The sequence below is a fragment of the Lissotriton vulgaris genome, chromosome 11, assembly GCF_964263255.1.
Source record: "Lissotriton vulgaris chromosome 11, aLisVul1.2, whole genome shotgun sequence".
Lineage (NCBI taxonomy): Eukaryota > Metazoa > Chordata > Amphibia > Caudata > Salamandridae > Lissotriton > Lissotriton vulgaris.
The window spans coordinates 392,784,871-392,797,147 of record NC_141699.1 but is presented as its reverse complement, the minus strand read 5'-3'; the positions used below and the strand labels follow the sequence as shown (position 1 = coordinate 392,797,147).

The window sequence follows — 12,277 nt, the reverse complement described above, 5'->3', positions numbered from 1 at the left end:
ATTTAACCCAGCCTATCTGCCTTCGCCTTCCGCCCTCGCTCCTTTCTCGAAAGGCTGGCTTGGTTTCTTACACTGGGCCGCCATTCCCCACAGGCAGTCTCTCTCCTACTGTGTCGATGTTCCTCCCTTCTCCATGCATCTTCTTCTGGACCCCACATTCTTTCATCACAGTCCCACTTCTACCAGCTTGCCTCTTCTTCTGGACTCCACATTCGTTCATCAAAGTTCCATTTCTATCAGCAGCAATGCACGCCCTGTGTACACTTATACATAGTCCGTGATCAACGCATACCTAAGGAGACATTCTTTTCATGTTAAAATGGTATTTAAACATTTGGCGGCAATTGAAAGTACGACCCCTTAAATAGTCTATCTCTTGGTACCGCCAACTAGCCACTGCACCAACTTTTTACCAGGGGAGGCAGCAGATGAGGTCCCACGGATATCCTAGTTTAAACCCGATTTATTAGTCCTCTACATTTTGTATTATTAATCACTATATCAAAAAGTGCATGTGTGAAGTAAAGGAGGGGTCGAGGAAGGAAACCTGAGAACCGACATTTTCATGGGATAACCCGCCGTCAGACGGAGGCTCACTAAATATCTGAAAGCCCCAGAGTTATTTAAAGGGCCACAAGGACAGTGGGCCGTGCATTATTTATTGTTCATGTTCGAGTTCTTACTATGTCTATGTTAAAAGCTGCCACCATATGTTCGAATTAGGCTGATAGGAATTAAACCGGATGCCCTCTATATGAAAAATATATACTCTACTACCGATTAGAAATCACTGCATGTTGGTATTTTGAACGGATTTAAAAGGAAGGCGTGCTTGGAGTGATTTTTGGTGAACCACCTACATGCATGGGTTTAGTTTCATAACTAATAATGAATGGATAGCAAGGAAAGGGGAGATGCTGCATAAGTCTGCAGGTGGGACACAGGGGTGATTTACTGGCCAGCGTCTTTCCACCTCTGGCCACTTATTGTTTAACCTTCAATTCTCTCGTTACTTGTAAAACACTTAAATTTCCTAATTTTTCTAAATAGAGCAGCCTGTCGCAGTTGTATGCACAGAATTAGAGCTTTGGAGTGGTAAAATACCACCCAAACCAACCTGGAAAGCATCTAAGTGTGTGTCAGGGGTTGCCTTTATTAATTCAGGGTTGGATTGGATGGTATTTTACCACTCCAAAGCTTTAACACTGTGATTGGAATGGTAAAAGGCTTTTGTCATTTTTCAGGTTGGTGTGGATGGAACCTGCTAACCATCTGCTTAAATACTTTGCTGTAAAATTGGGAAAAAGTGTTGTCACTTTCTAGCTCGGCGTGGATGGCAGTGTGCTAATCCTGTGCTTAAAAACAAAGCTATAAAACCAGATATTGAGGTGAGCAGATTTGAAGTTGGTTGTGTTGTACAGTTTTCCATATAAAGTAGCTGCTCTCCACCTAAATCTTGTGATCACGCCAACCTGGAATTAATAAAACCAACCCACAAGACATGCTTGTTTGCCTTCCAGGTTGGCTTGGATGGTAATATGCTATTTGCTACCATTGTACGGAGGGGCCCGAGGCCATGAATCACTAGAACCTCAAGTGAGTCATGGTGCCCCTACTCTCACTTAACAATAGTAGTAAATAGTATATCATACCCCATGCATTTGCATTAATGATTTATGCTGGGGCATTTTTTTTCATGTATATTGAAATATGCGTTTCTCTAGACAGGCTTGAGTTCCTGCCTCATTGATTTCCACGCCCCATGATGAGTAAGTAGGAGCTTAGCAATCAATGGTGCAGCACGTACACTGCCACGGGCATTCTGGAGCTTTATAGGGACCAATTCACTCAAATTATGGCTGTTTTGCTTTCCTACCCAACTAGGGGCACTTGTCCATTCGCCTTACATGCATTACCGCCCACAATAGTCTTGCTAGGTGACTGACCCTAAGCAGGTGATGTATAGAGGAATTGGAGGGAAAATCTACTTGACTGGTGGTGGCATTGGGGGAGTCGAATCTCCTGTATGTGTTGCACAAATCATCACACTCACTCAGTCACTTCCTCACTCATTCACCTAAGAGTTTACTCTTGCCACCTGTCCTCCTCAGGAAACTAGTGTTCACGAGTCCCTGAGTTGCTGACATGACCACTCCAAATTTTTATATAAAATAGACGTGCTGAATATGAAACTACAAATCTACTGGGGAACTATGGTGATTGTGTGCGGCTGAGCAAAGTTGAGAGCAATATTGTTCTGTTTCTTTTCTCTGATTCATTTTAGGATGCTTGCAAATTGTTGATTAATAAACACCTTCATCTCCTCCTAAGTAACTTTCAATGCAGTGAATTCATCGATTCCCATTGATTTTACAAGAAGCTGTGGATTTTACGTACTTTGACAACAGCAGAGCACATCGTTTTTTTCACAGCTCAAAGTAGGAGTTATTTAGTAAATCTTCTCTGGCTTATGTTCAAAAGAGGACTAGAGAGGAGGTTGACCAGCGCTTCTGCTGGATAGAATGTGGGTTGGTTAATGGAATAAGCTCTGTGATAAAGAAGACTTTTTGTCCGGTTAGCACAATGACTGCCATTTTAGACCATAGGTAGGCAGATGGATGGCAAATGGATTAGGAAATTGAGGCCAGGAAGACTTGGAGCACTGCACCGTGGGGTCAGTATCCCTAGGACCAGCTCATGAGCAAAGAAGAGAGAAAGGCACATAAGGTAAAACCTTGAGAAAGGGCGGTCAGCAAGTTGTTTAAAGCTGGTTCTGTGGTAGACAGAGAAACAGACATCAAGTTGGGCCTCCATGGCTATCCAGAGACTGAATTTAGTGATCCTGGAGATTTGGACATTGTAAAGAGTAGGAGTAAGCCTTTGTGGCATGGCAGTGAGTGGTCACTCATCTAGGAGCGGTACCTGAACCATCAGCTGGATCAAGCAGTGAAGGAGAAAGACAAAAGCATAGGAGTGTAAGGGATCATGGCGGACAAGAAAGAAGTCTCTATGTCATGTGGGAAAACTTTGAGACACATGGCAAGGAGCTCTTCCAGGTTCAGAGGAAAGAAGTTGGTTGAAGAGAAGGAGACAGATATTCAAACAAAACTAACGCGGAATGTCAGTGGGCCTGCCATGTTGTCAGTAAGATACAAGTTATTCTTCACCGCATTGACACAGCAACACTCAGAATGGTGAGGCACTAGAAAAGATAAGGTGTAAGGGAAATGTGTCATGGAGAACTCAAGTCTGATGAGCTATGGATGAAGTTGCATCACAATGCACAGCGAGAAGAAATCTAGTTCTTAACAGCCACACAAGAGAGCTTAAGCAGCAGAAGCAACTAAAAGCAGCAAAGCAGCACTACTCCATGGAGGGGGAATGGGTAACTGCCACAGCACTATCAATTAGGAGTATCCAGTATGGACATGATTAGTGCCCAGGGTCGATGGATATTAAAAAGTGCAGCAGTCGTCTATAAAAGGCATAGATATTTAGAGCTATTAAATAGTATTTTGATCAGACTACGTATAATTGTTGCTACTGCCATTGAACTGGACAGATACTTTGCTATTGATACTCCATGGTAAAACCACTTATTTTTGCAGATTTCACTCACCAGCTGGGGTAGATTATCCGGTCCTTAAAAATGGCTGTGTTGAAATGTTACGATGATATAAGTGAGGTGTATCACGTCAATTTTTATTAAGGAAAGAGAAGCTGAAGGAATGAGAAAACCTATTGGGGACTAGTGAATAGGTCTTTGATTTACAGATTATGAAAGAGGTAGGGTACTTTGAAGGTTTGACTGAAACGAATACTAGAACAGTCTTTAAAAAGTTGTTTTTCCATAATTCTTATTTTGTCTACTCAATCAAATGTACCCCATGAGGAGGTGACTTCTAGGGAAGCAAACAGTATGAGCACAAATGGTGATGAAGAATACAGCAAAATATCCCATAAGAGGCTGGATGAAGAGCTGGAATGTGGTAAATGGGTTCCACATCACCTGCTTTGAGCACCTCAAAAGAGTTCACAATAGAAGTAAAAGTCCCATTAAAACTCACAATACAGAGTCCCAAGGGCGAATATAATTGAGGAAACTGATGAGTGACACTATTTTGCTGTTGGAAACCCTGCTATTCTTGTCGCAAAGCCTGCGATTCACATAAATTGCAGGATTTGAGACTGCAAAATCGTGCTTTTAGTCTACTAAACCCCTTTTGAATGTCAGACTAGTCTGTTTAACTCACAAAAGGGGTTCTGCAACTCATTCCAAATCACAATTATAAGGGAGTATGTGTGAAAGGACAGTCCTCTTGAGTCATAATGACAAGTCCACTGATCACATACCGACAACTGAATTGGGGCAGCTTCCCCTATGTGAATTGTTTCAGGGGAGCAGGAGCAAACAGGGCTCCGATGTCTTTTAAAACTGAACATTTTGTTTTCGAAAAGTAGCATCTCTCCCGGTTAGGGAAAAAAACGTTTTCCATTTGGAAATGCAAAGACCTCAATAGAAGGTCAGCTGTTCCTTGCAAGCCACCATCCCAGGGATTGTAGCCAATTGCAAAACCTATCAGACTTTCGTAACTGATCATTATGCTGGACACTGAGACACTCTAGGAAAAGACTATGTGCAATGATCATGCAACCTCTTTGTACAAAGGTAGAATAACAAATTGCATCCCTGTTCGCGAACCAGTTTCTGTGCAATTTGCATATCCTAGTTTGGAAACTGGGATTACTACATCAGGCCATACATCCTATTAGAGATGGATGGAGGAGAAAGCCTGGAGGGAGGAAAAAGCTTGGAGGAGAAAGCCTGGAGGGGGCATTTGTAAGCATGGCCGGAAGCCCAGATCTTTAGTGGTTTAATGGGTTGGTCATTTTATTGACAGAATGAGTGTGCCATGTTGTGTAATAGGAAAAATGACAGCAGTGAGGGCCAAGATTGTGGCCACTGGAGAGGCTTCTGAAGTTGAATGGTTGTGTTTACTCAAAATTGTTGTTTAATTGTTATTGTTTTACTTTTGTTATTTTGCTTCAGTGCGGAATGTATCTTCCCATAGATGGGCACTACTGCCGATTCATTTTAGAGTACAGTGTTCTACCAGGTGCCTTAATGGTCTTGGGAAAGAAAAAATATCTCCATCTGTGTCTTACAGCTAATCATTAAATATCTTGTAAAACCCACAGGACCTGGCTCTTCAACTCTCCATTGCACGAAGGCTGCTTAAGCTCTTGTCAGGTGAATTCCTGCCACCAATAAATGTCATTAATCTAAAACACATTCTTCATTAAGTTTGGTTAGGCCACCTACCATTACTCAAGGGTGGATTCTGAAGAGAATAAAGCAAACAAGCTCTCTTGTGAAGCAGTCTTCTCAAAGACTGCCCTCGGTTTGAGGAGCAGTTAAGAATCCGATGTACAATTTCTTTTTAACGTTCACAGTAACTGGTTTGAAGTTTAGATGCATACAGTCACTGCGTGCGTGTTGTCCCCGATAGTGGAGTGTGATGTCCTGATGTGTTTGCACATCTGACTTCTCTGACCATTCGTTCTTTAGGCCACATCAATTCCATCCCATTCTTTTTCACTCAACATTTTATTTCTCTCTTTCGGTCTGTTATTCTCATCCTTTATGCTTTTGACAATAAGAAAGGCTGTCCCTACAACAAACATGAATGTGTGTGTTTTGGTTGATCCCCTAGGGTTGAGGACAGCTGATATCTAAATGCGAAAGGGCATGGCTCACCCACATTATAAAAGTGTCTTACTGAAGACAGAACCTTGACACCCTCCATTACTGGAAGCGGCACCCCATGACCTGGGGTTGGAGGGATGCAAATGAAGGACATGGGCGCATGAATGATTTCACATGTTCTTTTATGATCTAAAATAAATTTTCTCACTGAAGATGGGAAGTAAATTCAAGAACACACTCCTAACTGTTGGACCTCAACATTAGCCCTCGCGGGATTTACAAAGGAGGTGGCAATATATTACTACAAGGAAGTCATGGTGAACCTAAATTGCGGGGGGTTGGGGGGGGGGGCGGAAATAAGACACCAGAGAAAGCGCAATATTTTGCAATGATTCTATTGGAGGATGTTTGCACGATAGCTGGTGGTGTAAATAATAAGCCTTGGCAGAGAGCATGAACTTGTAAATAGATGTGATGAACTAGATTGTGAAATCAGGATGTTGCTGGGCAGGAATTATTATCTTCTGGACTTTCCATATAAAGCCAGTTGCCTCTGCTCTTCTAATGAGGTCGTTCGTGTGTCTCCTTCTTAAATAAAGAACACTCCCTCAGCTACTACATCAAAACATTTTGGTGTGAATTGAGGGCCCTCCACCAAGCCTTTTGGAGGGAGCATGGACTTCTGACTGGCTTTTATTGGTTACATGTTTCTGGATATACACAGTTGATGCTTTGGCTTGTCTGGGAGTTGACACAAATGAACTACCCAGATTTCACATTCTCGCAATTTCACCTTATTCGCAAATACACACAACAAGTCCGGCAATGGCAGAAGCCGGGACTCCACAGTGCCTCCACTGTTTGTTGTAGAGATTCCCCATGTCTATTGAAAATATTTCATGCTTACTGCGTCCCCATGCCCCTTTAGTGCGTGATCCATATCGCTGCTGTGATTGTTAGGTTTTGTTTCAGACACAAAGAAATTGGAAGATAAATAGAAGTGTGATGCGCTGTCCATTTCATCCCTGACCTCGCTCTGACACCACCATATTTAAAGGCAGGATGTTCAGCTTCAATACATATTCAAAGCTTAGCCTCTGCCTCTGAAGGACCCCTTATTTGTAAGAGGTGAGCTCATGCCCTTTGAAATGAATAACCAGATGTTACAAGCGAAGAAGATATTTTTGTTGGAACGCTAACACCTCCACAATGAGAACCAAGTTATGACCGTCAACACATTTCATGCAGCCACATCATATGATACAAAAGGTTTCCTTCAGTGGCTGAATAATAAACAGTAGTCCACGGTATTCCTCTAGGACCACATTTCTCACGTTCGACCTTGGGAACAGTCCCACCACATGACGCGGAGCAACTATGGTTGACCCTCAGCTGGTTGTGTTCCGCTCATGCTAGTCAAGTTCCTATTTCAAAAAGATGCTGTGACTTACTAAGGCCAGGTGCACCAGGAACGGTCACTTTTGGGGTGTGGGGGGGGGGGGGGGGAGGGGGGGGGAGAGAGGGGGGATGTGGTGGTATCCGGAGAATACGAGTCTCCTAAAAGCAACAGGCCACCACTAGCAGCGTTTGCACTCCTATTGGACGCAGCATCATTCCATTAGCCAACAAATATAGAATTCCTAGAGTGACTGTTCCTATTGCCTGATGCAGTTGTCATTCACCTGGATGAGGTTGCCCTAATATTTTGTTTTAGGAGGCAGTTGCCATTTTGCTGGACATTTACATCTCCTCTGTTGAACCCTGTGTCTTACAACCAGGGGTTGTATCCTCCACACTATGCAGTGTCTTCCTGCAGGTGAGTGATGGAGTACGTCTCATCCTAGACACATGCACCCATCATCAATCATCCTTTAAACAAGGGTAGCAACCCATTTTTAGTTTTCAAGTAAAGTAGGATTCCACAAAGTAACGCTGGTTATTAAACCTAGACCTGGAATGCAGGATCTACCATTTAAGTGATGCTAAAACAGGTGTAATCTAAGCTGGGCACAAAACAGTAACAGCAGAGTGTAATTGAGCAAATAATGTTGGTTATAGTTTCATGATTGATTCATGACTTCTCCATAGAGAAAGCGAAAGAGAGATGGAAATACCTTAATCCCATCCAGAGGGTTATGGATAACGGTGGTCTGAGGTTCCTGGAACAGGACAAATCACGACCAGAAGAAAACAAAAAACAAGGAGGGGGTAACAAAACATGAAAAAGGAGAATGAGAGAAAATATAAATCAAATAAAGAGAATATGAAAGACCACGAGTGAAAGATCAAAAAAGAATTAGAAATGAATAAAGATTGAGAAAGAATGAAATATAGAAGAAAAAAGAGAACAAGTGAGAAAGAAAAGATGGGAACAAGAGATAGAGAATAGAAGAAAGAATTAAGCATGACAGAAATGAAGGTAGAAATAAATAATAAGGAAAGAAGAAAAGTAAACAAGATTTGGCAATAGTTATAAGCCCCAAGAGGAAAGTGCAGGTAGAGAAAAAGTTTATTACATGTGAAACGTGTAGGATCAGAAAGAGTTTCAATAAGAAGAGAAATGGAAAGAAGGAAATTAATGCGAAAGTGAGCAAGGAAGATGGGTGAAACGTTTTGATGGGGAGGTGATGAAAGAGGGAGAAAGGAAAAGGTAAAACATGGAGCAGAAGAGAGGACAAAGTGAAGATAGAAATATGGTCAGATGCAGGGGACAAAAGAGAAGACCGACGGAAACAAAGAAGACGAGGCGTTAGAAAAAGATAGAGATAAGAAGACAAAAATAGACAGGGGAACAGAGAAAGAGAGAAAGTAAGACTCCGAGGTAAACGAGAGACAGACACGGAGGAAAAAGGCAAAAAGTAATTAGTTCAGCAAAAGGCGAATGGCTGAAAAAGAAAACTAAAGAGGCAGAGAGCAAAGAGTCCAAAAAAACATGAATCTGAAGAATGTGAGCGGAAAATCAGAGTTGAATCATGTGATCAAACGTAAGCCAAATCCCACTCCTCTGCACATTGCAGCCTCTTAGACCAAGATAAGCGACACTGCCCCTTAAAAAACACTGTGTGTCCAGGAACAGTGAACAGGAAGAGTGCACCCACAATCTCAAGTCACTAAGGGACTGGGAAGAGGATAACCTATTCAGGCGTCACATCAGAACTGGGAAGAGGTTACCCCAATTCAAAGTCACATAGGAACTCGGGAGAGTCTACCTCAGTCTCAAGGCATAGAGGGTCCAGTGAGATGGGACTTTAGATGGAAGCTGCCAATAGACCACGAGGACATTACTGCATTCCGAAATCACCCTGGGGTTGGGAACCGCCTAACCCAATCAGAATCCATGAAAGGCCTGAGAAGCGGTTGCCCAATTTTGAAGCTACAAGGGCCATGGGAATAAATAAATCAAATATGAAGTCATACACATCTTAAAACTCCGAGGCTCCACTCTGCTCCCAAAGACAGACCCCCGAGTAACAATCCAGAAAGGGTATTTTTTTCTGTGCATAATTCAGTAATTTGAATAAATGGCTCTTTGCTTAGTACAGACATCAAAACTCAAGTAATAAATTAACGATTTTGATTTGGTTTAAAAAAAAGTATGAAGCAATTTATTGCACTTTTTTCAACAGATTTAACAAGGGTGGGAAACTGCTATAAAAGAGACAACTATTCACGTGGGACAGATTTCTTCCCCACCACAAGTCTGTGAACATTTTCATAACCTGTTCAGAAAATGTGCTATCGGACTGATGGTTGGTGTGCAGCGCTGGAGGCTTTCATAGGAAGGGGATTACTCCCCCCTTGGTAAGCAGCACCAATGAATCTCCAAGGATGGCACCATGGAGATCCACTGTTTCCAACTCTTCAATGACATTCGGGAACCACACCAAAAGCCAGCTGTAATCGTCCAAAGGCTACACAAGAAACTCGAAAATCTCCTGAGTCTGAGCAGAAAGTGGAATGCCACAAGCTTCTAGTGATTTGGAGGGGAAAGCTAGTCCCCTCTTTTCAGGGCTAAAAGGGGCCACAAGAATTGTTTTCTTTTCAATGGTCTGAAATAAGCTCCCAGATCTAGAAATCCAAAAACGACCTCACCAATAACAAACTGTCCTATTATGATTGTGCTCCTTACTGCTGTAGTGGGGATGTCTACACTTTATATGAGACCAACGAATTCGTGATTACATAGAATGCACCACTGTCAAGCAAATCTTCAGTGCTGAAGGGGAGATTGGCATTGCAATTTCACCAAAGGACATGAAACACCATTTGTGCTGTATGACGTATATAAAATGTTGTTTTTCAACTGGTCAGTCAGTGCAAATGTCGTTTTTTGCAGTGATTTGGTAAAATGAGAGTACCAGCTACCCGCCACTGCAATGAAGTTGACCTCTCCTCAGCGTTCACCTGTTAAAGAAGAGGAACACACATAGCTCTGGTATGTTGTCCTTATTTCATGGGGGTATCAGCAGAGACTAGAACTGCAGGATACTGAATATTTTGAGACCACTTGAGAAATACATTCAAAAACTATTCAACAACAAAAACCCAAGAAAGTACAGACTAAAAACAGGTTAAAATACCCAACGATTGTAAACCCTCTAAATAAAACCTTTTGGCACCATGTGATATCATCTGAAAAACACAAGTTTAGTTTCAAACATTTGATCTTTCTGGCAGTGAAATATAGATGATCCAGTGGACAACAAGGGCTGGAATGTGAAGGAATATTACAAAATGGTATACAAGGTGGAGGAGTTTATGACACTGGTAAATTTAGGCACAGTTCCATAGCACTCTTGATATTGGAGGGAACATTCTAATTATTGAAAAGGGTGAAGGGAACCTTAAAGTCAGTGATGTGATGGAAAGTTCCAATTAGTACATAGTGCAGTATCACAAAGAGGAGAGCTCTCTGTGACGATGCTACAATCAACGATGGACCGACATGATTATAATACAGGGTACAGTTATTAGGACGCTAAATCAGAGGATTCTCAGCTGTTTCTCTCCCCATCCTTTATGGTGTGCGTGACGGACTTGTTATGCTGTGAAATGTAGAATACATTGGAAAAATGGAAGAGGCAAGGGCCAGAATGGAAAAAAGGAAAGTGGACCCATTCTAAATTAAAACCAGATGAGGTCTTCAAGCACCACTCCACGGGGCATATGATCACTGCTACCAACCACAGGCTCTGCCAGAAAGTGCGGGGTTGCAACAGGGCACCTGCTGCCTGGACCACAGAAAAGGCTCTTAGAGACTGGAATGTTTCAGGATCCCTAGACCAGCATTGCCTGCTGTGACTATTTAAGTAAAGTCGTGTTCTGTATACGTCACACCTGCACGACAAGCCCCACGTTTCCTCTATCTTGGGAAGCTGTTCTACTGAATCAGCAAGTTCTTTACAGCAGAGTATGCCTTTGTCAAAATGTCCATGGTGTCAGGCGGGCCATGGTTAAAAAATACAAAGGAGTGCTGATACTCATGTGTTCATGCCTGCTCAGATGGTTTATGAAGCTTTGAGCATGCATGTGGTATTTCCCAACTTTTAGGCATCTAACAATAGCCAAAAAAGTGGATTTTATTCCAGTTCTCGCACAGTGCTGGAGGGAGAAACAATGGTAGTCCATATACTTGATTAATCTCAGAGTAATTGTTATGGACCCTTTAGACAAGTGTGCTTTAGTATCTCCTCTGATCCATCCAGCACTTCGATTCTAGGTACAAAATCAAATGTTAATAGGATGCCCTCATAGAAGATGGGCTTAAAGAACGTTGAAAGATGTCAAATTCAAAGGTTCTGTAGGGCTAGTGTGCTAGAAGTGGCATCATCCTAGAACTGGCATCCTCACAGTAGTGAGGAAATGTACAGAAGCCATGGTGGCAGCTGTAAACCTTTTCACCAGAGCAGTTTTTAATTAAAATAGTAGGTAAATGCTACTTTATTCCTAATTGAGCAGGCCAGGTAAGGGTTATTGGTAGGCGAGACAAACTCTTTGAAAAATGCAAACAAATCAGCAGTAAATTACATGAGGTCGTTTTTTTCTTCTTAAAACGTCTTAGGGGTGGACCAGTTCTGAGCTATGTGGGCAAATCATTCCAAGCTTAAGCAGCAATAAAAGAAACACGGTGGCCTTACTTAGAACTTAGTTTACAACACGGAATGCAAAGTGTTCCCCTACACTCCTAAGGGTGCAGTGCGGGAGTACCTAGGAAAGGCAATCTGAATGCAGCTAGGTCACATGTTTGTATGCCAAAATAGCGGAGTTTACATTTTAATCCCTCACTTACCGACGTAATCTTTGCTATGGCTGTTGTTCTGTAATGGGTCTATAGTGCCACAGTTCCCTATTATTTAGGGTAGTTTTCATAAATATTGGCACAACTACAACATCTTTGACATGTCCAAGCACACACCCTTCAGGACTAGCTTATAAACTAGCACCCAGATCAAGGGAGCATATTTCTGGTTGCTCTCCAGGTAGACTTCCAATAATTCGACTCAAACCAGAGAGCATTTTATTCAGCTAGACCCTCCACAATTCCATTTCACAGGAACTTGTTCGGATCTC

General features: G+C 42.2%; 1 protein-coding gene across 9 annotated transcripts in view; it reads right to left on the bottom strand.

Annotated features, from left to right (window-relative positions):
* The window catches only part of LOC147679851 (calcium/calmodulin-dependent protein kinase type II subunit beta-like), a 202,178-nt gene that overhangs the window by 127,518 nt on the left and 62,383 nt on the right, over positions 1-12,277 (bottom strand). For 6 of the 9 annotated variants that reach the window (XM_086943404.1, XM_086943410.1, XM_086943411.1 and 3 more), the window contains one exon: positions 7,822-7,866. The exons of the other annotated variants lie outside the window; for them this stretch is intronic. In XM_086943404.1, the coding sequence (XP_086799530.1) occupies positions 7,822-7,866 (45 nt within the window). The remainder of the gene's footprint in view (positions 1-7,821; positions 7,867-12,277) is intronic. 9 annotated transcript variants of the gene reach the window in all.